Below are 26,958 nucleotides of genomic sequence, written 5' to 3' on the forward strand. Positions count from 1 at the left end.
GCCTAAACAGTATAATGCAGTTCATCTCCAATGGCAACGCTATACCATTGCTGTTCGGTTAGTATTTTTGGATCAACGGTCATATGCATTCCAAACAGCAGCTTTCCCTCGACTTTGCGTGTCTTGTGGAGTGCCAGATAAGGCTTGTTGTCATACTTGGCGGTCTGTGCGTTTACTCCAACCATGTTGCATCGTCTACAGGGCCCAAGCAGCTTGAATTTGACTTCGCTTGATTCCAACGCTGACCAGGAGTCTTCCGCATATCCAGCGAGGTAGTCGCCGCTAACTTTGATATTCGCACGGAACACGTCACTGTCAATATCAGGCACCCCATAGTCATTGGCTAACTGAGCAACGCTGTTCTCCGAAATCAACAACAGCGGGCTAGAGTTTGCCATCGAAATGGGGATGGGTTCAGAAGGTACGCTGTGTTTCGGTTTCTTTTCTAGTGGGCCGCTGAGATGGGGCTTGAAGTATCTTGTTTGCAGACAGGAAGCCTCGCTGTCTTTAGGGAACCGTGCCAGCGTGCATTCGATACCTATGATCTCTGTGAAGAACTTGACAATTGGCGATGCAGTATATATCTGTACCGAAACATCGTCGCCACATATTCGTGAAGGTATTGCAGCCAGTGCTTCGGCGTCATCGTCTAGAGGGATTACCAGCTCTTCTCGAGAGAATCCTTGTTTCGCCACTGTCACTCGCATGATTCGCTGGTCCTCATCTATAATGGGATGAATAGTTGCCATTGCATAGTGTTTCTTTAGAGATAATACTGAGTAGTTGGAGAGGTTGACAAGGCAGAACTCTCTATCCCACTTGAGCCCTTCCGGACCGACCTGCCAGATCATCCCTTTGGGGACGTGGAACCCTCCGCAGGACTTAATTGGATAGACGACAATGTCGCTGATTCTAGGGAGGGACATGGAAACAGGGCGGAATGCGCTCTGCGGGCTATCGGCTGTGTCAAGATAGAATTCCTGCAAACAGCTGACCAAGGACATGATGTCACTTCGGCTCGAGCAAGCACCGAGACTTGCACGGATTGCTCCAGTCGGCTTGTCGTTCATGATATCGTTATCATCACCACAGACGTGGCCATTGGCATAGTTGGTAATGATTTCTTGCTCATCAATGCCAATGTATTGCGCTGCCGAGCCAGTGTTGCATAAGGTGCCAGTTCTAATGTTGATGCCCTTGGAAAGAGCGATTTTGTCAAAGTCGGCATAGCCGATCCAGTTGCCGTCTTGGTCCTTGAGGTTGAAGGTGACAATTGGGCCCTTTTTTCCAGTATCAAGGTATTCTTTCGAAGAGCTATAAATATAACAGAGTTTCTGTCCATTGGGGTAGTAGAGCGCGTCAAGCTGGATGCAAAGCTCGTGGGCCAGAGCAGCGCAGTGACGGGAAATGTTAGAGAACGAACCGTAAATTGTATGGAATGTATCGATGGCAATCGATAATGCAAGGATAGAGTGGAATGGGAGCGTCCCATCCTCTAGCTGAGTCGATAGTGCTTTCGCTCGCGGGGCAAAGCCCTTGAAAGCTGTCAAACTCTCCACGGTACCGCCGCCAAAGTACTTCCTGTTCTCGAAGTACTTGTATACTTCGGGAGTTTTCTTAACGATAAGTGCCCCGAGGTCCGGAAAGCCAAAGATCTTGTAGAACGACACGACCATGAAGTCCGGCTTCATAACCGATAGAGCAGGCGGGCAGGTAGAGCTTATCGATGCGGCATCGAGGAGCACTAGTACATTTTCATTCTGTTCGACGTACTTCAGCCATTCTTCGCTGGGATAGCGATCTCCGGAGAAGTTCGACTGGCACGGCCATGATACGACTTCACGGCTAGTGCTGTTTCGCAGCCTTTTTAGCTTTCCCTCCATCGAATTTCGAGTGGCAACATCATATTCGCGCGCTAAATTCCTCAGTCCGAGCAGCGACGTATGGCTGTCGTTCAGATAGGTGTACTTGGCTCCGCCAATGGCTTCTCCGATGAGCTTCACGGCCGCGGTGGCATTAGCGGTGAAGATGACTTCATACTCAGTCGGGTCGGCATTGAACAGCCCTAGTACTTTGCTCCTCGCCTTCTCCACGACGTCCGAAGATCTTTCCGAGGCCGAGGATCGCGAGTGTGGGTTGCCATAGATGTTCCCTAGCAGTGCCTGCGAGTACGACTCGATCAGGCTCTTGGGGTACAGTGTAGTGCCTGCATGATCCAGGTATATCTCCCCGCCGTCGACGAGGCTGGGATACTCGCTTCCTCGAATCGACTCAATATCGTACATTGCACAGGGTCATCGAGAGAAAAAGTTATTCCCCGGCTGTTTTAATATATACACTCTGTTATCAGTATCGTCGTTTCTCGCTTATGTCCTATCTAAATGCGGAGCCGGCGGGTCGCCATCGGCATCCCCGTCGGGGCAACGTGTGGAGAGCACTGCTCATCGCTGATCGCTCAGCCAACCAGTTGCCTTGTATTACCAAGTACAGTTTGGACTAACGGGTAAAGGTGGAGATATGGCTCCTGCAACGGTAACAATGCAGCTGTAACAATCCAGAGTGGCGACGAGGCTAGCAGGTAGGGATACCAGGGGGGTTATTACGGATCAGTTCTTGAGGGGCCAGCCCCTCAAACTCCCCGAAGCTCGGCTTCGCCGAGAGATAGAGCGTATAATTGGTAATATTTATATTAATGTGTAATGATAAATGGTCTTAGTAGGATACGGTATAGTAGAAAAGGGGACGACTATCGTCAGGTGAAATGCAACGTCTTCAACAACATGCAGCTATTAGGTGCATTAGCTAGGGCACGATTACTGCTATAATAATAAGCTATCAAACTGCACTTGAGTGAACACTGATGGTTTAATCAAATATCCCAGAGGGCCAGATAGTTACCAGACATATCGTAATACACGCTTACTACTAAATTTCATACATAACATGCAACAATTTTAACAAATTACAAGCTGAGCTTGACCAATCGCTTGTAACCGTCAACACTGTCAATGAGATCGCTGAAAGTGATATGCTCCTCAGCACCGTGAGCCTGGTGGATGGAACCCGGACCATAAAGGTACTTGGTGAAGTTGCCGTCCAAGTTTGGAATGTCAGTAGAGTACTTGAGAATGATGTTATCAAAGCCTGGCACGTCGTAGGACAGGTACTGCGGCGCGACGGAATAGAGGTTGTCGAGGTTAACTCGGGGTCGCGACTCGGCAGCCTGCTTGATCTTGCTGACGACAAAGTCGTGGTCATGCGCAATTCGCACGGACACAAGTGCCTCGGCCTCTGCAGGGACGACGTTACCAGCAACGCCACCGGATATTTTGCCAATGTTGAATGTGGATGGGCCCAGAAGGTCGTCCACTGGCCACTCGGTCTCGAGCAGCTCATTGAGCAGATCTACGAGGATCTCATTAGCGCTGACACCCAACTCTGGGTAGCCCGAGTGAGAGGCCTTGCCGTGAACGCTGTACGAGGCCAGGGCAATGCCCTTGTGGCCGACACCGAGCTTAAGCTCGGTTGGCTCGCCAAAGATGACCGTCTCCCACGAGTCAACACCCGTCTTTCGGTTGGCGAACTTCATGCCCGCACCAGTGCTCTCCTCGTCCACGACAAAGAGCAGGGCAACGTCGCCATCCTCGATCTCGCCGGCGGCTCGCAGCTCTTCGAGAGCAGAGATCTGAGACGCGACACAGTTCTTGGCGTCGACAGCACCCCGGCCGTAGATCTTGTCGCCCTCGACCCGGTATGGGAAGAAAGGCGGCACCGTGTCGATGTGCGAGGTCAGCAGAACTCGCGTGTCTCGCTTCTCGCCCGGGTAGGCGTAGACGTTGAACCGCTTCGGGGATTCCTGGACCACCTGAGTCTCGACGGTGTAGTCGAGGTTCTCGAGGTACTCCTTGAGGAACTCGCCGACCTTCTCCTCGGTGCCCGAGACGGACGGGATCTCGACGAGCTTTCGGTGCAGGTCAAAGAGCTTGGAGTTGGACTCCTCCTTGGCGAGCGGCAGCTGCTCAATGATGCTCTCTACGAACGGCACCCATTGCAGCGACATGGCGGAGGCCATTGAAGCGGCAGCGGCCGCTAACGAAATAGACGAAACCTTCATTTTTTATTTCTTGTGTTTTGTCACGTCGAGTGGTTCTGCCAAATTGAACGAGCCTATAAAAAGCGGACTCCTTCTCCGATATGCGGAGGTCAGGATCCCGCTAAAAGGGCCCTATGTACGAGCCTTGGGGTTGGTAACATCTACATATGCTCCGTCGAAAATCCGATAGTACCTGCCGTCTACGCGTACAATTTGGGGAAAGATTATGCACCATATCATGGGCTACCGAACCCTTGAGATTGGGGAGGGAAGATCTACTACACTATTCATTCATTGGTGCCTTATATTCTGGGGGTCTAATTGGCAATTCTAACATATAATATCGCGTTGGATAACGTACACTCTATATATGTGCAGCTGTCTATCGGGCATATATATCACCGGTCTTATATCAGTTCGCAGAGAGCCGGCATGATTCTGAGATTTCGGAGCCCCTCCAGCGCTCATCGGCGGTTGTTCGATATACCGACCAGAGGGCATATTACGGCGGGACCCCCCTCCCCTACTACATGTACTACACTACAGTGCTAGCAGTACTGTCGGGCCCAGTAAGCGCGCCAGATGCAGCAGCCATCGGGTAAAAGGGCCCATTGCGGCAAAAAGACGTGAGGCGTATGCGGCCTGCTCGCCTGGAAGAGGGGGGGGGAGTACCCAGTTACAGGATAGGGCTCTGTGGTTGGAGAGTCTGGGGTAGCGGCGGCTAAAAATAAGGCCATGTCTGGCGCGGCTATCTCTAGATAGTATGGTCCCCTCGGTATGGGGCATCATACCACCACGCTGGAGGGAGACCCCAGGAAATAGGGTTATAAAAGGCCCCGTTTCCAGATCTTTCAATTCTATTTTTTCATTTCCACACACGTGTATTGGATATCTCAATGCTCAAGAACCTCTCTCGATCCTCCGGCGCACGACTGGCCTGCGGACGACGGGCTTACTCCGTCGCCGCGCAGTACTTCCCGAACGAGCCAGCCGCGCCATCGACCAAGACGGCCATCCCGGGCCCAGAGTCCAAGAAGCAGCTGGAGCGCCTGCACCAGTCCTTTGACTCGTCGGCTGCCTACTTCATGGCCGACTACTACAACTCTGTGGGCAACTACCTCAAGGATGTTGACGGCAACGTGATGCTCGATGTCTACGCCCAGATTGCGTCGAACCCAATTGGCTACAACAACCCGGCCCTTATCAAGGCTGCCAAGAGCGATGCCATGATCAATGCGCTCGTCAACCGACCAGCCACTGGTAACTTCCCGTCGAACGACTATGCCGAGATCCTCGAGCAGGGTCTGCTCAAGAACGCTCCAAAGGGCATGAACCACGTGTGGACCGCCCTGTCTGGCTCTGACGCCAACGAGACTGCGTTCAAGGCAGCCTTCATTTACCAGCAGGCCAAGCGACGAGGAGGCTACAGTGCTACCGAGTTCTCCGCCGAGGAGATCAAGTCGTCCATGAACAACGAGGCCCCCGGTGCGCCAGAGCTCTCCATCCTGTCGTTTGAGTCCGGTTTCCACGGCCGAACTTTCGGTTCCCTGTCGGCGACGCGATCCAAGCCGATCCACAAGCTCGATATCCCAGCATTCAAGTGGCCAAAGGCTCCATTCCCCAAGCTCAAGTACCCACTCGAGGATAACGTCGAGCACAACAAGGCCGAGGAGGCACGATGCCTCGAGGAGTTTGAGAAGGTGCTCACCACCTGGTCCTCTCCAGTGGCTGCCATCATTGTCGAGCCCATCCAGTCCGAGGGCGGCGACAACCACGCTTCGGCTGCTTACTTCCAGGGCCTCCGAGACATCACCAAGAAGCACGACGTGCTCATGATTGTCGATGAGGTCCAGACCGGTGTTGGCGCCACTGGCAAGTTCTGGGCCCACGAGCACTGGAACCTGTCTTCTCCACCAGACATTGTTACGTTCTCCAAGAAGGCCCAGACCGCTGGTTACTACTTCGGCAACCCAGAGCTGCGACCGTTCCTGCCATACCGACAGTTCAACACTTGGTGTGGCGACCCATCCAAGCTCATCATTGCTAAGGCTCTGTTCCAGGAGATTGAGGCCAACAACCTGGTCGAGAGCACTCGAGTCGTTGGTGACTATCTTTACGGTGAACTTGAGAAGCTGGCCGAGAAGTACCCAACCAAGTTCGGCAACCTGCGAGGCAAGGGCATGGGTACCTACATTGCATGGGACTCCGAGTCCCCAGCCGCGCGGGACGCTTTCTTGAACACTTTGCGACAGAGCGGTGTCAACATGGGCGGCTGCGGTGCCCAGTCCGCCCGACTGCGACCAACTTTGGTCTTTGAAAAGAAGCACGCCGATGTTCTCATCGACGTCATCAAGAAGTCCTTGTAATGACCCCATCTATCCCTTTATATATTTATGTATCAATTGACGTTTTTGACAACGAGTTATGTATAATTGACTTACCAACCACGGTTTATGTATCAATTATTGGTTGTGACTATGGGACTATGTGTCAGTTGACATTTTTGGCTATTTTTGGCTATTGTTCTATTTTGTATCAATTGGACTAACCCGCGAACGCACACTGTCAATCCCAAAGTTGAAGGGTGTCCGGTTTTTAATCTCCTACCGGTAGGAGAACTGTTTCCCGGACCCTCGGGGGGGGGTAAGCAATCCTCACGACGCAAATGCGGTACAGCAAAGGGACCCAATTGATATGGAATGATTTTGTTATATTTTGAAAGATTATATGTATATGTATTTCAGTGATGTCTCTGGCCTAAGGCCCCAACAAGACGCCAATAGATTATTATTATTATTATTATCAATTGGCATTTTGACCACGATTTATGTATCAATTGCCGTTTTTGACTCTAATTTAGGTATCACTAATCGGTTTTGACTATAGTCTGTAGCTAGATATAGATATTGAACCCATCGAGCCGCATGTGATGTGGCGTTGCTAATTCATTGCATATTGCCTGAACCTACGCATACGTACGCGTACAAGTTCCACCGGTCAAGTATCACACCAGTGAGAGTACCAATTTCTAAGCGACAATCTATAACAATTGATTGTACAGTGCCACCGTTCCAGTTAATAGCGATAAACACTAGTTAAAAGTGGGAAATGCCATTTCAAAGTCATAATGGTGAAAAGTGATACTGTAGTATGGTCAGATTGCCGCGACTGCAACCACAACTGAGCTATAGTCCGACACCTCTTCGCCTATGCTAATATTCCCCAACCGACAGCTTTTGTCATTGCTCTTTATTATTTATCACTGTTGTTGCTATTATACATACCTACGTAATTCAGGGTAAATATATGACGTATAACGGCCCGTTCGGGGAGATTATGCTAATATCTAGTTAACTGATTCACGTGACCTCGCCACACTCCCTGGAAAGATCTTTGCTCCTTTGACTTAGTACACCGTGAATGAGATGGCTACCACAAAGAGACCCGCCGTAAACGACGGCCGAGGAAGCAGCCAACGGCCCCGCATGAGTGGTCCAAATGGCCGGCGCATCTTCGAACAGCGAAGAGCTGGTCCGGCCGTCAGAGATCAAACCCCGATTCCGATGCCCGCCAACGCGCGCGTCCTTTATGCCAGGAACACGCCGCCGCCACCGGTTGAAGAGCTCCAGCAGCAGAACTTCAGCGATATCAGCTCGTCAGATGGCGAGGCACCAGAACCTCAAAATCCCGAGGAGGCGCCGGTGTCGCTAACCCAGCTGGCAGAGGCAGACGACGACGACGAGAGCTACGACGAATCGTATAACCCGAGCTACAACAGCTACCAGAGCGACGATGATGACGTATTTCCTACTCCGCTGGAAGAGCTGCTGGCGAGTCTGCTAGAGCAACAGCGCGGTAGGGACGACCGCGAGCTAGATGAGGCTCTGGACAGTGCTATGGACGAGTTTGATTCGGCGGCATCGCCCGAAGTTGTCACGATTGAATCCTCAGAAGAGGAAGACGACGACGATGACGAAGATGATGATGAGGTGATTGAAGTGTCGAGTAACCCTAAGCGGAAAAGGGTTGTTGTAGAGGACATGACGGAGGAGAACCTGAAAGCGTCTCAGCCGGAGGGTCTGAGGGAAAGGAAGCGCCTAAACACCTTCAATTGTCCTGTTTGTATGGACGAGGCAGAGAAGATCGTTGTTACCCCGTGCGGGCACTTGTATTGCAGCGACTGCGTCTTTAGGGCACTGTCTTCTACATCTCATGCTACAGAAAGCAAAGGCGAATGCAGTATATGCCGTCGAGGGGTGATGTACAAAAATCTAACCTATCTGGAGCTCAAATGTGGATAATGAGCCTATTCTAGCTGGAGTGGGCTAAAACCCGTTCCACTCTTCATATTCACTTTCGTCGGAGCTCTCTGCTTTGCTACTTGCACCATGTACGAGGGTTGTCTCTTCTCCTTGTGTGGGTGATTCGTCTAATTTGTCAAAGCAGGCAGCGAAAAAACCAATGCCTCCGTCCACCTTAGGCAGTGCTCTCACGCAGCCTTCAGCGAGCTCCTGTGCATTATCCATGCTGGAAAACTCCTCAGGTAAACCCCTTCTGTGCCACTTTGGAAGTACTTTATCCCGTGTTCTTAGCTTCCATTGAGGATGGGACTCGAGTAGTTTCTTGACCACCTGCTCGTTTTCCTCTGCGTGGATGGAGCACGTAGAGTAGACCACCGTCTTTGCACTTGGGAAGGTCATGGCATGAGACACAATGCGGTACTGGAACTCGGCGAGCTTGTGCAGCCGGTACTTGTCTGCCTGTTCGTTCTTCTCCTCCTCGAACCCTCTGCCAAAGATACCGGAGCCAGAGCACGATGGATCGACAACAAAGCCAGTAACATCAGCAAACTCTTGAGGGTCGGACTGCGTAAAGTCTTGCACCTTGACAGAGACGCATTTTGATGCACCGGCTATTCTCACCATTTTCTTGAGCACCTCGCCTCGCTTTGGATCTCGCTCAAAGGCCGTGATAGAGTGTTCTTTGCCCATTACATGCGCAGCCAGGTGAGTAGTCTTGTTACCGGGCGCCGAGCACGCGTCAATGAGAACGTCCCCCGGCTTCGGACTCAATATTTCGGCCGGGAAGCAGGACGCGCGATCCTGGATAATGATCTGGCCCTTTTTGTATGCGTTAGAAGATGTAATATGCTGTGACGGATGGACGCCGTACAGATTCTTGACATGGATGTCTTTATAGTATGATCCCAAGGTTATCTCGCCGATGGAGCCTACTGGTACAATGTTTGATAAGAGCTGCGTGATCTCGGTTGCGTCAGTGTTGATGGGGTTGATTCTAATCCACCTAATCGGCGACTCGTCGTTATCCTTTGCAAAGGTCTCGTTGCTAGCAGTCTTATGCTTGACCTTGTATTTGACCAGTTCGGCCTTGAGCCGTGTTTTGTGCCGCAGCACTGCATCTTTGGATGGGTTCTTGCCGCAGTTTATCCGCCCAGACTTAGAGAGCAGCAAATCATGTACCATGAGCAGCGCAATTGGCTTGGTCAGTCTTTTCTCGGTTTTGAGAATGCCCGACGCCTTTATCACGTCGCTGAGCAGCGACTTGTACTTGATAGTTTCGGATACCAGGAGGACGACCTGGCGTGGATCCGACTTTAGTTTTTTATTTTTCTCGTATGCATTATATATGATAGATCGCAACGACCCAGACTTGTTCTCTATATTGAGAAACTCTGACGCCTCAGAGTATAAACTCATTTGATCCGCGATAGTATGGTCGAGATCAGATCAGTGGTAATTTTTCATGGTAAAATGCGGTCCCAAATATTCACATCACGGATGACAATTACCCAAGGTTGGCTTATCACAACTCGATGTAGCGATCAAGCTCTTTTTAGATTGTGCCATCATTATCCCTTTCCAATGACAAAATAAGATTGCCAAGTTGCCAGTTCTCCTGAATACAATTGCGCTACTGTAATGCCTTAGACCCGTGACTCCGCTACAATTGTGAGCTGCCCTGAAGATAATGTGTACAGTTACTTCAGTACATTACCAGTAAGACAAATACACCGTAGTAAAAGACTGAAAACAGACTAAACTCATTTTTGAACCTTATTAGTAAACTTAAACATGGAAAATGACTTCCTATCACTGTCATTTTGTGGAACTATTGAAAAACCTATCAATCGCATCCATCTAAGTGGACAACAAAATCCGGATCTCCTCCTCAACATGGATATCAAACTGGATTCAATGTGAACGTACATAAACTTCAGAAGTTGTGTGTCGAATGGGGTTCAACTGGTATTTTATCAAAGCCCCAAAGTGGGAATTGTCAAGAGAAGCAGAGGGTTTAAATAGACGAGACTTCTTACCAGGCTAAGGTAAACAGTAATCCTGATACAGGTTCTTCCACCACAGCTTGCAATGTTGTCTCCTAAGAATTTTGGACCTAATTATGGAAATTTTAGGCGCTTCAATAGACGAGCCGTCAATATGCTTACTCCATTACCGAGATTTTAAGCTGATTCTATATACAGTGAGAGAAAAATTGCATGCTACGATAATCCAAAGATAACGTCTTACGGATGAATCCCTATACCGCTGCGAAGAGGCGTCCAATGGGATCTGGGGATTGCTCCCCCAATTCTACTCCACTATCTACCGTGGTTTATTAGACTTTGGAGAATAGATTAGATAGCGAAATAGAGAAGTTGATTTCACACAGCATGGAGGCTATAGGGGCCTGGCTCCCATTACGATAAAGCGCTTAACTGGGCCATATAGTATACCAACAGCTTAATCAGCGAGCCATTTGAAGGTATGTAGCGGCGCATGAGGCTTATATTCCAGAAAAATGACGTGCTACAAGACGTAGAAATTGTGCCATGATGGTTTGGGGATTGGCCCCCAATGTCATAAGCCCTACAATAAGACTAGTCGCTCTATTGCGGCCGGTAAATTAGTGTAATACGCCCTAGATTCGGAATTTATAATCTCTGAATGCCTGGTAGTGTGTATTGGCGATACCTATTGGGTGGGTCAATTTACGCGAAAGTGACGCGTTAATTACTGCGCACGCGTGCATCACAACTTTAACCCGCGTCGACATTTTTCAACCTCGCAACGCGACACAGCCCGAACCATGTCCAGTGATCCCTCGCAGAGCATTACGCGGTTCATTTCGGGCCTTCCGTCCAAAGACCGGCAAACGATCCGCGTGTTTGAGCTGCAGAACGACAATTCCAAGAGTTACCGTGTGTACGGCGATGATGACGCGACCTACGTAGCCCAGGCGGTCCACAAGACGACATCTGTCATCAAATACTTCAAGGACACGCCCTGGTGCGCTATGAACGGGTCTGTTTTTGGCACGTTCGTTAACGACGCGCTGTCAAACCGTGCGCTGAAGCTGGAGATATATTCCAACGGGAGGTCGGGGTGGCAGCTAACGAGAACTGCGTCTCCTGGCAATCTGGCCGATGTCGAGGACATTGTCATTGGCGCGATGAGCCAGAACCCGGTTATTATGGCTGTCAAGCTGGAGACCAAGGGCGGACAGCGCCATGTAGGCGCGTGTTTCGTAGACATTAACACGCGAGTCATGGGGCTGTCGCAGTTTGAAGACAACGAGCTGTTCTCGAATCTCGAATCTCTTGCGATCCAGCTGAGCGTCAAGGAATGCATCGTCGTCCAGGGCCGGATCGATTCTATCGATGCGCGCAAGACCGACTTCGACATGGCCAAGGTGCAGGACGTGCTTACAAGGTGTAACGTTGCCATTACCGAGCGCAAGGGCTCCGAATTTAGCAGCGACACCGTCGAGCAGGACATCAAGCGGCTGTTAGGGGTCGACGAGTCGGAAATCGATACGACTCTTGTGAATGCATTGACGCAGAAGCTTGCCCTGTCGTGTTCCGCTGCGCTGATAAGCTACTTGGATCTGCTCTCGCGGGCCAGCGATGGGGCAAAGTTCCGTCTCGTTCAGCATGACTTGAGCCAGTACATGAGACTGGATGCTTCTGCCCTCAAAGCGCTTAACCTGCTGCCGGACCTGCGGGGCGGCTCAAAGAGCATGAGCCTTTTAGGGCTGCTGAACAAGTGTAAATCCGCAGCTGGCTCGCGGCTGCTCGAGCAATGGCTGAAACAGCCACTCATGGACATTGGAAGAATTGAGGAGCGACACCATCTCGTAGAAGGGCTTATTGAGGGCTCTGACGGCCCGATGCTGCGGCAGACGTTGCAGGACGAGCTGCTCAAGGTTGTTCCTGACATTAATCGGCTCGTGCGAAAGCTGCAAAAGCGGGCTGCCAAATTAGAGGACGTCGTACGCATCTACCAGCTCGTCATTCGCTTGCCAGACTTTGTGGCCGCGTTGGAAATGATGCAGGACGACAAGTACAAGGAGGCATTCGAAAACAACTACGCATCTAAACTGCGAGAGCTGTCAGGGCAGTTCGCCAACTACAAGAATCTTGTTGAGTACGCAGTTGACCTCAATGCCATTGATAACCACGAGTTCAGAGTGCGTCCCGACGTTAACGACGAGCTCAGAGAACTCAGGGACACAATGAACCAGCTCCGAGGAGAAATGGACGATATATACCAGGAGACCCAGGACAAGCTGGGCATGGACCACAAAAAGCTCAAGCTAGAGGAACAGAAGGTCTATGGGTGGTGTTTCCGGCTGACGCGAAACGATGCCAAATGCCTCAAAGATCACAGTGGCTTCCAGGAGCTCAGCACGCAGAAAGGCGGTGTGCTGTTTACTTCATCGGCGCTTCGAGCTGCTAGCAAGGGCTATTCTCAGTGCTCTAGCGACTACGACATGAAGCAGTCCATGATGGTGTCCGAGGTCGTGGCTACGGCGGCCGGGTATTGTCCCGTGTTAGAGGAGCTGTCGACCGTGCTGGCCCACCTTGATGTCATTGTCAGCTTTGCTCACGTTTCTGCATTTTCCCCTACGCCATACGTGCGCCCCAAAATGCATCCGCGGCACACGGGCAACACTGTCCTCAAGGAGGCGAGGCATCCATGCATGGAAGCCCAGGACGAAGTCAACTTCATTCCCAACGATGTAGAGCTCGTTCGTGATGAATCGGACTTCCTCATTATTACTGGCCCTAACATGGGCGGAAAAAGTACCTATATCCGGCAGATTGGCGTCATTGCGCTAATGGCGCAGACGGGATGCTTTGTGCCTTGCGACGAGGCGGAGCTGACGATATTCGACAGCATTCTGGCGCGAGTCGGTGCAGGTGATTCCCAGCTCAAGGGCTTGTCTACGTTCATGTCCGAGATGATTGAAACGGCCACCATTCTCAAGACGGCGACTCGCGAAAGTCTTATTATTATTGACGAGCTGGGACGGGGCACGTCGACCTACGACGGGTTTGGCCTAGCGTGGGCCATTTCCGAGCACATTGTGACAAAAATCGGATGCTTTGCCCTGTTCGCTACGCATTTCCACGAGCTGACTTCGCTGGCAGAGAGCTACAAGAATGTATGCAATCTTCACGTTGTTGCGCACGTTTCGGGATCTGGGGATTCTAGCAGTGACATTGCACTGCTTTACAAGGTTGAGCGGGGCATTGGCGACCAGTCTTTTGGCATCAATGTCGCTGAAGTTGTGCAGTTCCCGGCCAAGGTCATTGCCATGGCCAAGCGCAAGGCCAGCGAGCTTGAGGATTACACTGAGTGCGACGAGGCAGTTAAAAAGACGAAATTGGAGGACATGCGAACGGGCTCGGAGCTGTTGCGCGGTGTGCTCAAGACTTGGGCCAGCGAAACCGATTTGACCAAGCAGTCTGCTGAGGAGGCCATCGAGAAACTCAGGGGTATGATCACCATCAACATTAAAGAGAGCCCATTCGTCCAAAGCATTATTGGTTCATTGTAACTCTGAATATTCGTCCGATGGATGACTAGATATAAACTTGCATAATCTTACTGTACTGCCCGGAATCTAACATACCGATAGTTACTATATATTCCATGCCATTACTCGAGGGCTAGCCCCCGAGCCCCCGTCACTCCGCTTGCGGAGGACTGTTGGTTATCTGTTTACTATCGTTTCCCGTCTCAGATCTAGAGTCCCTCCACACAAATTCTACTGTCAATACAGATGTCCTAGGCAGCAGATTTAATCATTAGTATTATTAGCAGTACAAACACATTTTCGTATGGTATCCAAGAACAGAATCTACCAAGTAGAAACCGATACCAAAAATGAACAGAGAACAGGCTGCGACAATGCCACAAGGCTTGGAAGCCTTGCTTGCAACACGCTCCAGATGACTCTGCAGGTAATATTCTAGTTGAAACCCGCCAATGCCTCAGAGAAACCCCTTGTGCAATAGCCAGGTCCCTCCACACTCTTCTAGAACCGCTCAGACAATGAACAACCACACATGGGTACCTTACAGCAGTATGACGTGTAAGTTGACCGGTCTCGAAATAAACTCGCCAAATTAATAACGTTGCCTTTTAATTGACCCCACGTTCCTTACCCCAGAATTAAAGCCCGGAGAAGGGGCGCATGGGGCGGCGCTCCGGGGGGGTACGCCATACAATCGATTATCATATGATAGCGAGAATGCATCGCGTAGGGCATTTCTCGCACGTGAAGAGAACCCAGACAGATCTTGGAGAATTATAAACGACACCTCTCGGAAACAGATTCTTTCCCCTTTTTATTTATTTTTCTCGACAAAGCTGTCGGTAGTTTAGCGAATTACTCGGTAGCATGGCGCCTGTGTTATCTACCATATGGCACCCGGACGGGGTGCTGTTCAAATTACTGTCCGAGCTATCGAGAAAGGACTCTCGGATGGTGAGAAAAATTTTGTCGCGGGTGTCGAAGCGCACTCGAATTGCAGTTTTCGTCGCCCTATTGGCAGCGGCTTCTGCGGGAGTGGCCTACAAAATAGACAAGAACCGCCAGGAACAGAAAAAGGGCCGGGAGCTCCATCGAGTTTCCTCGGCCGTGACCATGAGCGACGGGTGGTCGCAGGAGATTTTTGTTCCTTCCAAGGGCAGACAGAGCCGGGTTGTCATTAAGCCGACCAAGAGGGTGACTTTTGAAGCCCACCGAAGGCTCTTCCTCGATCCTACAATGAACCAGTCCGAGAGGTCGAACAAGAAGACGGGCATCAATTCGCTCTTCTTTAAGGAGTTCGATGCCATTTGGTCCATTATCGTACCTCACATTCGGTCCAAGACCTCGGGGCTGCTATTCGTACATGCACTATTTCTGGCGGCGAGGACATACCTCTCGCTGCTTGTAGCGAAGCTCGACGGTCAGATCGTGAGGGACCTGATTGCGGCTAATGGCAAGGACTTTCTCCGCGGACTGGTATATTGGCTCCTTCTGGCGATCCCGGCTTCCTACACGAACTCCATGATCAAGTTCCTACAGGCCAAGATCTCAATTGCGTTCAGAACCAAGCTAATTCGCTATATCCACGATATCTATCTTGATTCGCAGCTCGGGTATTATAAAGTGACTAATATCGATGGCGGAGTTGAAGGAGCTGACCAATACATCACCGCCGATATTACACGGTTCTGCGATGCAGCGGCGGCCCTCTACTCGAATCTGGGCAAGCCGTCAGTTGACTTCCTCATCTTCAGCTACCAATTGTCGCGAAATCTCGGCCCGCTGGCACTCATTGGTATCTTCACCAACTACTCTCTGACGGCGTGGGTGCTCAAGAAGATTGCGCCGCCGTTTGGCCAGATGGCGGCTACAGAGGCCAAGCTCGAGGGCGAGTACCGAAATGGACACACCAAGCTGATTACCAATGCCGAGGAGATCGCATTCTACGACGGTACCGCCCTCGAGCGGTCAATTCTAACGCGAACTTACAAGTCCCTCTCTCAACACATCTCGCACATCCTCAGGATCAAGATGCCATATAATATGGCCGAGGATATGGTGCTTAAGTATGCATGGTCCGCTCTCGGATACATGTTTGCCTCGCTTCCTGTGTTTATGCCCACCTGGACTGGCGCTGTCAACGACAAGGAGGATAGTGCCATCCCCTCAATCGCCACAGCGCGAAAGGACTTTCATGAGCGAAACCGAATGAAGCAATTCATCACAAACAAGCGGCTTATGCTCTCGCTCGCTGATGCCGGCGGAAGAATGATGTACTCCATCAAGGACCTCGCTGAGCTGGCGGGTTACACCTCGCGGGTGTTCCAGCTGATAGCGACCCTCCACCGAGTCCACGCCAATGCTTACGGCCACCTGGACGAAAGCTCAGGATTGCCAGTATATGGACACAAGTATGGGAAGGAGGTTGCGCTGTACAGCCTGGGCGACGTCCGAGGCACTATGCAACTCGGTTTTGACGGTGTGCGACTCGAGCACACGCCAATCGTCGTCCCTGGTCTAGGCCGAGATGGCAGCCCAGGTGAGCTTCTTATCAAGGACCTCGATATTCGAATCAACCCTGGCGACCATGTTCTCATCTCCGGCGCTAATGGCGTTGGCAAATCTGCCATCGCCCGGGTGCTTGGAGGTCTGTGGCCAGTCTACCGAGGGCTGGTGTCGAAGCCACTCGACAAGGACATTGCATTCCTGCCTCAGCGGCCATACCTCAGCCACGGCACTCTGCGAGATCAGCTTATCTACCCGTCCTCTCACGCCGACATGGTCCATGCCGGTATCACCGACGAAGATCTCATGAAAATCCTGCGACAAGTCAAGCTGGAGTATCTGCCGGCACGGGAGGGTGGCTGGGAGACCCGCAAGCAGTGGAAGGACGTGTTTTCCGGTGGTGAGAAGCAGCGAGTCATGTTTGCTCGTATCCTGTACAAGTGCCCACGGTTTGCCGTCATTGACGAAGGAACCAGTGCTGTTAGCGCTGATGTCGAGGGCCTTCTCTACGAGACTTGCAAGAAATACGGCATTACTCTGATCACAATCAGTCATCGTCCAAGCCTGCTGCGGTACCACAATGCCCAGCTCAGGCTGGGGCTAGGTGAAGATGGAGACGAGTGGGTGCTGGAGAAAACAGACACTGAAGAGGCTAAACTCTCAATTGAGACCGAGATCCAGGAGCTAGAGAAGAAATTGGGTCAGATAAATGAGTGGAAGCAACGACGTGCCGAAATTGTCAAAGAGCTGAGTGGAAAGTAGGAAGCGAAATTGCCAGAGATGTGAGTAGAAGCTAAGAAATAGATAGATTAATTAACCTCCATTCGCTGTATCTCGTATTACAAAGCGGATATGGATTGAATTAACTCAATAACTAGGTAAACCATAACAGAGATAAGAGATGCTCTAGATTGACTATTTACAGGATAAATAAATTAGTTCTTTTTCTGCTCAGCAGCGGCGGCGGCGGCAGCAGCAGCAGCCTTGTTGGCCTCGTGCTCCTTCTTCAGCCTGGCCAATTCCTCGTTCGAAATTGGTGGAATAGGAACGTCCTCGAAGTCGTCGGTCTGAATAGTTCGCAGAGTGTACCAGTCTACCTACGTTAGCGCGTGGCTAAAAAGACCTGAGCTGTCAACTTACAAATACCAGCCGAAAGACCAAACAGCGCACTGGCAACGGTTATGTTCTTCCAGAAGAAAGGCTTTCGGGCCCGAAGAGCCGCAGGCGTCATGGTGAAGGTGTAAGGGTTCTGGTATGGACTTGGCTTCAAGCTACAGAAACAGTTAACAAATGTCTATGGAATATCAGAGCAAAGTCTTACAAATCCACCTTCTTCCAGTCAGGTCTCCGATGCTGCGACATGTCGATGTTTTTTGGATATTGTTCAGTTGAAAATGTGAAAATATCACCTGCTATTGTCGCCGGGGAATCGGCGCGCGATGGGACCTAACGATATAGGGCATCCCACTATACGGACAGCTTGATTTGACCATACTCTGTTGATATGAGCAGTTTAGTCGATTATGACAGTGATTCCGATTTGGACACAGTGCCAGAAAAGCCCCAAAAGCCTCTTTTGAATCTTCCAGCGCCAAAACGGGGTAATGGGCCTAGACAAGTCATAGTAGAATCAGTTAAGAAAGACCAACTGCCTGAGCAGAACGAAAAAAAAGAAAAAGAAGAGATAAACAGGAAGAGAACTTCCTTGGCTTCATTGTTGCCTAAGCCAAAGAATAGGAAAGTTGAAAAGGATGGTTTTCCGATAGAAGAAGACGACATTGCATTAGGCTCAGTTGGTAGAGCCAAAAGCATCCCCAAAGATCTCTTTCAGAGACGATCAAAGATTTTAGGAGGTGCTGCAGGGAAGATGTTCGACGGGGATATTGAACCTGTAATCCAATCGGGTGCGGATTATGATCTGAGCGAGAATAAACGGATCAAGATTATCCCGGCATCTGTGCTTATTAACCAGTACAAACGAGGGAAAACTGCTAAGAGTGAGAGCAGTGCCGTGTCAGATCCCTCTAAAGATAACTCTGGGCCATCGATACCTGATAGCTATAGTCCATCTACTAGTCCCGGATCAGCCAGACCGGATAATAGGCCCGATATCAGCAACCTCTTTGCAATTGGGTCTGGCTCAAGCGTCATTGGTCCCGCCAAGCCTTCAGCTAATGCTTCTTCGTCTTCTTCCTCTTTTTCATACCAACCGGTATTTGTCAGAGAAGAGTATATCGAAGAACAGCAAGTAGAGTTGGCTGAATCAGCGGCGTCTATCTCGCAACCTGCCAAAGCTGAGACCGACAAAGTCATTGAATTTAATGCGGACGACTTTTACCAGCATAACATTGACTTGAAACGGAGGGGTGAACTTCAGGAGAGGAAGGCGCCCATTAGAGCAATCGGGTCAGGGAAACACCAACTGTCAGCTGTCATTGCAAATGCTCAGCGTGAGCACGAAGGACTTGAAGAGAAGTATGCCCAAACGCGCAAGAAAAAACAGCAATCCAGGACCAAGTACGGACTCTAATTACTTTGGCATTGGCATTGCCGCCTCTTAGAGGGTATAGAGCCTCGTTAACGATAGCTCATGACGAACATTATACTGTAACAACATTAATGAATCTATTTACCAATCTTAAAGTCCTTGTATGCCCATTTCTCAGTGACCTTCTGCTGGTATCGCCGTCGCTTGGCAATTGGCATTCGTGGCTCAACGAAGCCACGCTCCTGGAGACTTCGGAACCGGTCCGCAATCAAATTGCCCTCAGGCTTGAGTCGTCGTAGAGTGTCGGTAAGCTCGTCGGAGAGCTTGATCTCCAATGGAGCTTCCTTCAATGCAACCTTTGTACCCAGCTTTCGTTTCCTCTGGGCAGTAGATTTCTTGCCGGCAGCCCTCTGCTCCTGCTGCTCCTGAATTCGCTTCAGCTCCTGAGCCAGCAGCTTTGGAAGCCTGTTGAGATCGTTAATCTGCTGTCGTACAGCCTTGAGGTCTGCCTCCAGCTTTTGCCGCTCCTCGTGACGCTTCAGCTTATTTCGCTTCGCCGCAGTCTTGATCTTGACCTTAACAGGCGGGTTAACCGAAAGCTGGCCATTGTTACTTTCCTCATCTTCATCTTCATTCTCATCTTCCTCTTCTTCGTCATCATTATCGTCACTAAGCTCGTTCTTGTCGTCAAAAGCGATCATAATTTCTTCAATGCGTTTCCGCTCCTCCTCAAGCTTCTGCCGCTCTTTCTCTCGGAGCTCCTCACGCTCAGCTTCCTTCTCAATAAGCTTCTTCCACTCCTCGATATCCGGGTTGTAGGACTTGCCGCCTTCGGGGACAACGACGGCCTTAGCCAATTCCTCGCCCACCAGGGAAACTGGAGTATGCTTGAGTGTCTTTGGCACAACCTCCGCCTTATTATGGCTAGTTGCAGGCTTTAGGTCCGCCAAGAATGGGAAATCTTGAAGCTTCTTCTTTTTGCTGCTTTTCGTCTCCTCAGCAGGTGGGGCATCCCACAGATCATAAGCCTCACCACGAATAACACCGTCGCTCTCTATGACTGCCTTGGCCGAGCCCTCGCCAGTACGGCCAGCCGCTTTCATAAGTCTGTTGATCTCCTTGCCAGTAACACCTTCGACAGTCTTCTTCGCCTTTGCCTTAGGCACTTCCTGCTTTTTGTGCTTCTGAATCAGAACTTTAGTGGCTGATCTTCGGGCGAGAATCTCGGTAGCCTTTAGTGGCTTCTCGTTTCTCATCTTCTTCGACTTCAAACTGCTGTCTCCTGCAGTGTCCACCGTGAACATGCTACCATCTTTGTCCTTATCAAGATCGTCCGTGAACTCGCCAGGCTTTGATCCGTAGGTCCTTTCGAACTCCCGGGCCTCGGCTAGTCCTTCATCGACATCATCTATGTCAATATTCTTTCTCCATGCTTTCTTGCCCTTTCTAGAAGGCTGGCTCTTGGTTGACGGTCGTCCAATCTCCATATCTGCTACGCCTTAGGCTACGTCTGGACCGTCTGTGAAAAATTATTTATCGACGGAGCGAAAAATTTCCGGCCCGGAGAAAACCTAAAACGGCACTCCTCACAGAGATTATCACCAAGACATTGACAGACATAGTTACGCTGTGTCTAAAATAGCTAGGCTGAATGATGGATATAACATTGAGGCGTACAACGAACTTTAACTGGATCCTTGAAGTAAATATCTAATACCTTGTCATTTCAAGTTTCACCTGGATTACTTTCAAGCATTGGGAACTACTAAATTATAGGCACATATTGGTTTAAGAACAGATAGATATTCAGTAGATAATACATAAAACTTTTTTAGTTTCTATTAAACATTAGGAAAGGCATAATAATCGTCAATTTAGTCTCGTCGGATGAAGCTAGTGATTCGCTCTCGAAGGGACTTGTTGGTGCTGGTAGAGTCGGTCTCAGCGTTATCAAGACTCTGGACGGACTCAAGTCGTCGGTCTCGGGTGAGGAGGGCCAGGACAATAAGAGGGATAGCGAGACAGGTACCCGTGATGCACATGATTCGCTGGATGTACTGGTAAGCGACGACCACGGCCTCACGCTCTGGAGAGCCCCATGGGTACTCAATGATGAAGGAGAACGGATCACCATAAGCCAAGGAGACAATAGTCTCATTGTTGAACTGAGCAAGCTCTTCCGTGAGCTTCTTTGGAAGCAGCTGAGTCCACAAGCCGCCAGAGACAGCACCACCAAAGCCGGAGCCAATGTTGTACATCGTAAGGTAGAGAGCGGTGATGATACCCATGTGCTCGTGCAAAGTGCAGGCCTGGATAGAGGTCTGGGTCGGATAAGTGAAAAAGCCGGCACCAAAGCCAAGCAAGCAGAGAGAGCCAATGATACCAGAGTGAGCAAAATCGCCGCCTCGGTACTTGGTGAGCAGGGCCATGGCAATGAGCCACATGGTGGCACCAAAGATGATGAACGGCTTAACGTGTCGGAATCGAGCCACGACGAATCCAAGCAGAGAACCGGTGATGACAGAGACAAAGGAGTAGAGCGAGGTGATTCGGGTAGCAGACTGGATAGACTCATTCACGGCCACGATCAAAACGGTATACATATAGTCACCCTGCATGTACCAAATCCAGTTGATGAAAACGCCAATCCAGAGGGAAGCCCACACACCTCGGTCCTTGAGCAGCCTGAATGGAATGACTGGGAATGGACACTTGGCCTCCCAGAGCAAGAGGGCTGGCACACAGCAGAAGCCAATGACAATTGGGGCAATAATCTTGGCCTTCTTCCACTCAGCGTGCAAACCACCAGCAAGGGTGAGCGGCACAAGGATGAGAGCGAGGGCGGCACACATGAGAAAGATGCCGACGACATCGAGTTTCCAGAAGAGCGAAACCATGAATTTGCCGAACCCAAGGGTCTGGAAATCGGTCTTCTCATGCTTGAACTGATCGTAGTCACCTCTCTTCTTGGCCAAGTAACGCATATGGAACAATGCAAAAATCAGGGGCAGGGACACAACGGGCATGATGATGGCCCACATGCCGATACCCCAGGACCAGTGGGGAACCATCTTCTCAGTGATAAGACCGGTAATCCAAGTGTTGATGATAAAAGGGAGGGCCGGGATGAACGAAACGAACAAACGCCAGTTGAGGGTAGACATGTCCGCGATGATGAGCTGGAGCAGCAGAACGATACCGGTGTAGCCAATCTGGTAGATGACGGCACCACCGGCGTATCGCTGAACATCATAGGCCTGAGACTCGACAATGGTACCGACGCTGTAGAAAACTACTGAGATCATAATCAGACTTACTCGGCCAAAGACATCAGAGAGTCGAGCAATGAAGGGTTGTGCGGCAGCGGCAATAACGGACTGGACAATGTTAATTGTGGAGAGCAGAGAGTGCGAGGAATAACTGGCAGTAGCATTAGCCTGGTAGACGTATCGAGTCTGACCGTCAAGACCATATACATAGGCGACAAGGAAGATGACGAAGTACGTGAAGATCTTGCCCTTGAGCTTGTACTGCCGGCTGAGGACCTCAATCTTTCGAATCCCCAATGGCTTCTTAATCTCCTGGACCAGCTCATCGGAAGAGCCAGCCAGGCTGATGCCGGCTTCCTTTTCGAGATCAGGACGGTTCTCCTGGGCGTATTCAGACATTAAGATGAGATGATGTTCGACCCGTAGATGATTCAGGAGTCAAGAAGCACGACCGGTATATATTTATAAGGAACAATCCCCCATGTAAGCTAAGCTCTTATTTCTTTTGCAAGAAAATTTTTTGCGCATCCCAGACTTGGCCTGTCTGACCGTTTTTTCCGCACTAGATTTGTGGAAAAGATCGGCCGTTTCGCAGGGTTATCAACCTGCCTTGGCTATTACCAATGAAAAACATGTGCGCTGGTGATGTACCGCCAGGTAAGGTTATCTGATTGATAAAAAAGTTTTTGCTGTCCGAATATGGCAACCTCTCCTGCCCTGAAGACAAGGGGGGGTCCTCCTCACATCAAAATCAATCTCTCGATCATGATGATAACTGATGCTATAGAATTTATGGCACATCGAGAGGCGGGGCGACCGCCTTTTCGTTGCTGGCTTGACCAAATTTCTTCTCATCTACGCTCGTCCGGATTTGGATGGTGGCTGATCATTTGTGTGCGCGCATATCTGTGCAGCCATAGGTGGGCACCAGATTGCGTTACGAACAATTTGTGAGTGTACGTGCGATAATCGACAGCTGCTCTCGGGGTTAGAGCACAACGTCGTGTTCGGCATCAAAGTCTGCATAAATGATCAAGTCCAAGGAAGGTTAGCGAAACACAGTGTCTCACGACCTTCCCGATTGAGGTGAATTGATTATCTGATGGCACTTCGTGCGCGCGCCCACCATCTGATAACTTCCGGTTGGGTACATACACCTACCTCGGGATGGGCGCATTCCTTGGCAAATCAGCATCCCCATCCAACGGTCAAGTACGGAAATGAAAATTTTCTGCTACCATTGCGGTCACAATGGTCGAATGTCCCGCAGTTCTGCATGATGCAATTGAGTCTATATAGTAGTATAAAGCATTTTAATTTTACATACCCGGGTAGTAGGCATTGAGCTAATCGGTGGAGAGAACCTCCTGGATAACAACCTCGAGCAGCTTGACGACAAGAGTCGTGTTCAGTAATTCGTTTTGGTACATGTTGAACAAATTGGCGCTCGCGTAACGAGCACTTTTCGGCCCCACGACCCGCGAAGAGAGGTCGGAAATTAACTGATGCAGAATCAATTTCGCCTCCTGTCGGCACTGCTCCTTTTGCGACAAGCTGCGTGCTGTAGCCGGAGGCTTTCTTACTCCATCCGGCCACAGGGTCTCAGTCAGGAATTGGATCATCTCGGTCAGACGCTGTGCCGACATTTGCTCGGCGACCAGTTCCCTGCATTTCTTCTCGATTGTCCCCCCGAGCAATTGTTGCACTACAACCATGACAGCTCGCCCGCGGAGCCAGTTGTGCCTGTCAAGCCCAAATACGCGAATGAACAGGTCGCAGATCGGCTGGACAAAACTCTTGACAGCCGGCTCCGAGTCGTAGCCTCCCAGCGAGGCTGCAGAGTTTGCTAAAGAGCTGCCGGGGCTGTCAAGTACTGCCGAGTTCGGCCGCGGATATTCGCTTGCAGTCAATAATTGCTCAGTATCGCCTGGAAACCCAAATGCAGGAGAAGACCCAGATGCAGCGACATCCACGCCAAATGTCTCCGAAGAGAGGAACAACCGGAAAGCCTTGTCGCGGCACACACGCGGGAGCTCGAGCAATTGCCGCAGATACTTCTCTAACGCAGTCTGGCGCTGGAGTATAAATGCCTTGAACTGAAACTTGAGCACCATGCGCTTTTTGGGGAAGTCAAGGCGACTCACCTCGGGATACCGCAGCCGAAGATGATGGTGAAGCTGGTAGAACTGGCTGTAACGTCGTGCCACGATCCATCCGGCACTCACGGAACCGTCGCTTCCCAACCGCTGGACTTCGATAATATACATGACATACTGACCCGACTCGTCTACACTCGTAAAGTGGCTCTGGATGGATATGCTCGAGCGACCATACAAGCTATTCTCCGACTCTTGCACGATGTATTGTTGTCGTTGAAGCTCTTTGCGCTGGATTTCCCGCTCGAGACTGGCAAAAGACTTGTTGAGGATGCGCAAGTCGCTGGCGTTGTTTGTTAGTTCGGCTTTGGTTAAGAGGGGCTCCAACACTCGTTGCTGGTTGTGTAGCCGGTTAATGTCCTGGGATAGGGTAGCAATAGCCTCAGTCAGGCCCAGATCCCCTGGAGCCGCTAAATGCAGTCCCATAGACTCCAAATTCATCTCGTCTTCCTCACCCAAACCCCTTGTAGACTCTTCCTCTTCTTCATCATAAAGCCCTTTCTCGTCTTCAAATAGGCGCGATTTGGCAGTATCGTCTTTTGCGTTCTTCATAATGTCGTTAAATGCTTCCTCCACGGCCTGTTGGATGGAGTTCTCCCCCGCGTCCTTCTCGTAAACATTCTTGGTTTCCTCCTCCAACGGCTCTTCTTCAAACTCCTCTTCGTTGTCTACTGCGTCCAACTGAAGTTCGTCAACGTCAAACGCTGCTGGAGTGTGCGCAGATGGCGCAGACGCCAGGAACTTGAGGAAATAGTCGCTTTGCTTGAACTTGGCTAAATCCCGCATTTCAATCTTGTGGAACACTGTGTCCTGAATCCCAAAAAGCGCTCGTTTGGCCCGCTTATACTGTGACTGCTGTACTGTGCTATTCGCATAGGACCGCGCAAACTCTTCTAGAGCCTCCATTTGTTGGACGTCGTCCACTCGAACGATCGGATGCTCACCGGAAATGTAGTACCGATATACTTGTAGTATGTCCTGTACGCTCGCCATGTTTATCATGTCGTTGCCATTCTGTGGTGTCGAAGATTGGTCGCCAGCCCTGGTGGCCTTGAGCGCCCCAAGGGGATCGGCATCCTCGTCATCGTCGGCGTCATTAAACTCTAGAGGACTTCTCAGACCATTTACAGTGAGCCAGAACTGCAACAGCCCTGTACGCTGGCGTCTGTCCATAAACTCCATAAAGAACAGAGAACACGCTGGGTCGTTAAGGATCTCCGAAAGCGCGTAGTCTTCTCTCACGTCACGACCAAATTTGTGGGACAGCGGCAGTACTTCGCCCGACAGATTGCTAATGCGTTTGTCTACTTCCTCTTTGGCCTTCTGTAGCCTTTGTGCATATATAGGGTTATCCCCGGTCTTAAGAGTTCGTTTCAACTGCAGGGAAATGTTGTATCTCATTTGACGTGCCTCTGTGAGAGACTCGGTGCGTTTGATATGGCGCACGAATCGGTCAAACTCGTGAATGTCTGCCTGCGGGCTGAGCTTGTTCAGAGGTCTATTTAACCGACCCCCTTTCCACTGGGAAGATGTGGCCCGGTTAAGCTGTTGCATGGACGGAGACATGTTCAGTGAGTGCTCTTCAAGTGCTTTACGCAGCTTCTTGATCTTTCTCTGCTCCCTCAATGTGTCTGCAGCAGTTTTGGTAATAATCTGGTTCCAGAAATCAGGGTCTGAAATCATCGCTGTGATGGGAAACATAACAGCATTGGCCATAATGTCTTTGACAAGACACACGACAATTTGGCTCCGCTGTTCACTGGCCGGTAACAGCTCTGATATCAGCTCATTAGCGCGGTCTGCTAACCAAGTTCTTCTATATGTTTCATGCTCAATGGCGTTGTTGGCTTCGTACTCGCCTGGCTCTATGAACGCTCTTCCGTCGCTTCTATTCCGCCGGTGGTGCCGCACTGGCCTGTTCTCCCCGTCCTGGATCTTTAGATACTCCTTGTATATCTCGTAGTCAAGCTCCTTCGACTGGGTCAACTGTCCACGGCCCGACTTCTCCTTGACAATTGCATCAGCCTCCACAAACTGCCCGAAATGCATAGTTACAATTGGTAGCAGTCGGCCCACAATAAAGTCAGCCCACTGGATACGCTCAGCCCGCTCAGCAAGCTGCTGCACTCCATAGCGAATGTCGTGTTCAACATGCGCCGGGAAAGTAGAGTCGCTCGACACCTTGCGGAACCACGTAAGGACAAAGTCCCGCACGACGTAACCAATAAGCACATCCAGCGAGTCCGAGATCACAAACGACTCTGGAAATATGGTAATAGGCAACGGCTTGTCGTGGGACAGCGACAGAAGCTCCTGCTTCCAACTGTCCTCCCTGACGAACGCAAGGTACCCTGTTCCTTCTAGGGGTCTGCGCATCCGAACGCCCTCAAAATCCTCCCTATCATCGACATATGACAGAGATATTCCTATTAGGAGTCCCAAGGCCAAGAGGAATCCCAGAAGCACCCCCAGGAGGTGGCTGAGGACCCTCGTCACCACGAGCTTGACGACATACCCCAGGACCCCTGCCGACAGCACCGCGAAAAATAGCGTTTCTTTGGAGGAGCGCTGCCCAATGAGCTGAACGAGCATAGAATCTAATCGCCT

At 50.5% G+C, this 26,958-nt stretch overlaps 12 protein-coding genes across 12 annotated transcripts; 5 read left to right on the top strand and 7 right to left on the bottom strand.

Moving 5' to 3' along the window:
• Positions 1-2: 2 nt before the first annotated feature.
• TRVA0_004S04104 (uncharacterized protein) lies at positions 3-2,285 on the bottom strand (the record flags this gene model as incomplete). The annotated part of the gene is made up of 1 exon (XM_076682781.1): positions 3-2,285. The coding sequence occupies one exon, from the start codon at positions 2,283-2,285 to the stop codon at positions 3-5; it is 2,283 nt and encodes a 760-aa protein (XP_076543143.1).
• Positions 2,286-2,962: 677 nt separating this feature from the next.
• TRVA0_004S04126 (M20 family metallopeptidase) lies at positions 2,963-4,114 on the bottom strand (the record flags this gene model as incomplete). Its single annotated transcript, XM_076682782.1, has 1 exon — positions 2,963-4,114. One exon carries the CDS (start codon positions 4,112-4,114, stop codon positions 2,963-2,965), a length of 1,152 nt encoding a protein of 383 aa, XP_076543144.1.
• Positions 4,115-4,989: 875 nt separating this feature from the next.
• On the top strand, positions 4,990-6,459 carry UGA1 (4-aminobutyrate transaminase; the record flags this gene model as incomplete). Its single annotated transcript, XM_076682783.1, has 1 exon — positions 4,990-6,459. One exon carries the CDS (start codon positions 4,990-4,992, stop codon positions 6,457-6,459), a length of 1,470 nt encoding a protein of 489 aa, XP_076543145.1.
• A 1,197-nt stretch (positions 6,460-7,656) lies between these two features.
• On the top strand, positions 7,657-8,394 carry SLX8 (SUMO-targeted ubiquitin ligase complex subunit SLX8; the record flags this gene model as incomplete). The annotated part of the gene is made up of 1 exon (XM_076682784.1): positions 7,657-8,394. One exon carries the CDS (start codon positions 7,657-7,659, stop codon positions 8,392-8,394), a length of 738 nt encoding a protein of 245 aa, XP_076543146.1.
• A 24-nt stretch (positions 8,395-8,418) lies between these two features.
• On the bottom strand, positions 8,419-9,810 carry RCM1 (rRNA (cytosine-C5-)-methyltransferase RCM1; the record flags this gene model as incomplete). The annotated part of the gene is made up of 1 exon (XM_076682785.1): positions 8,419-9,810. One exon carries the CDS (start codon positions 9,808-9,810, stop codon positions 8,419-8,421), a length of 1,392 nt encoding a protein of 463 aa, XP_076543147.1.
• A 1,390-nt stretch (positions 9,811-11,200) lies between these two features.
• Positions 11,201-13,954, top strand: MSH2 (mismatch repair ATPase MSH2; the record flags this gene model as incomplete). The annotated part of the gene is made up of 1 exon (XM_076682786.1): positions 11,201-13,954. The coding sequence occupies one exon, from the start codon at positions 11,201-11,203 to the stop codon at positions 13,952-13,954; it is 2,754 nt and encodes a 917-aa protein (XP_076543148.1).
• Positions 13,955-14,800: 846 nt separating this feature from the next.
• On the top strand, positions 14,801-17,200 carry PXA1 (ATP-binding cassette long-chain fatty acid transporter PXA1; the record flags this gene model as incomplete). The annotated part of the gene is made up of 1 exon (XM_076682787.1): positions 14,801-17,200. One exon carries the CDS (start codon positions 14,801-14,803, stop codon positions 17,198-17,200), a length of 2,400 nt encoding a protein of 799 aa, XP_076543149.1.
• Positions 17,201-17,373: 173 nt separating this feature from the next.
• COA3 (Coa3p) lies at positions 17,374-17,800 on the bottom strand (the record flags this gene model as incomplete). Its single annotated transcript, XM_076682788.1, has 3 exons — positions 17,374-17,531; positions 17,579-17,709; positions 17,760-17,800. 3 exons carry the CDS (start codon positions 17,798-17,800, stop codon positions 17,374-17,376), a joined length of 330 nt encoding a protein of 109 aa, XP_076543150.1.
• A 142-nt stretch (positions 17,801-17,942) lies between these two features.
• Positions 17,943-18,968, top strand: TRVA0_004S04280 (PRCC domain-containing protein; the record flags this gene model as incomplete). The annotated part of the gene is made up of 1 exon (XM_076682789.1): positions 17,943-18,968. The coding sequence occupies one exon, from the start codon at positions 17,943-17,945 to the stop codon at positions 18,966-18,968; it is 1,026 nt and encodes a 341-aa protein (XP_076543151.1).
• A 95-nt stretch (positions 18,969-19,063) lies between these two features.
• Positions 19,064-20,413, bottom strand: NOP53 (Nop53p; the record flags this gene model as incomplete). The annotated part of the gene is made up of 1 exon (XM_076682790.1): positions 19,064-20,413. One exon carries the CDS (start codon positions 20,411-20,413, stop codon positions 19,064-19,066), a length of 1,350 nt encoding a protein of 449 aa, XP_076543152.1.
• Positions 20,414-20,800: 387 nt separating this feature from the next.
• On the bottom strand, positions 20,801-22,594 carry SIT1 (siderophore iron transporter 1; the record flags this gene model as incomplete). The annotated part of the gene is made up of 1 exon (XM_076682791.1): positions 20,801-22,594. The coding sequence occupies one exon, from the start codon at positions 22,592-22,594 to the stop codon at positions 20,801-20,803; it is 1,794 nt and encodes a 597-aa protein (XP_076543153.1).
• A 947-nt stretch (positions 22,595-23,541) lies between these two features.
• Positions 23,542-26,943, bottom strand: MDM1 (Mdm1p; the record flags this gene model as incomplete). The annotated part of the gene is made up of 1 exon (XM_076682792.1): positions 23,542-26,943. The coding sequence occupies one exon, from the start codon at positions 26,941-26,943 to the stop codon at positions 23,542-23,544; it is 3,402 nt and encodes a 1,133-aa protein (XP_076543154.1).
• Positions 26,944-26,958: the final 15 nt, after the last annotated feature.

This window comes from Trichomonascus vanleenenianus (genome assembly GCF_965637985.1).
Source record: "Trichomonascus vanleenenianus strain CLIB 3782 genome assembly, contig: TRVA0_004S, whole genome shotgun sequence".
Taxonomy (NCBI): Eukaryota; Fungi; Ascomycota; class Dipodascomycetes; order Dipodascales; family Trichomonascaceae; genus Blastobotrys; species Blastobotrys vanleenenianus.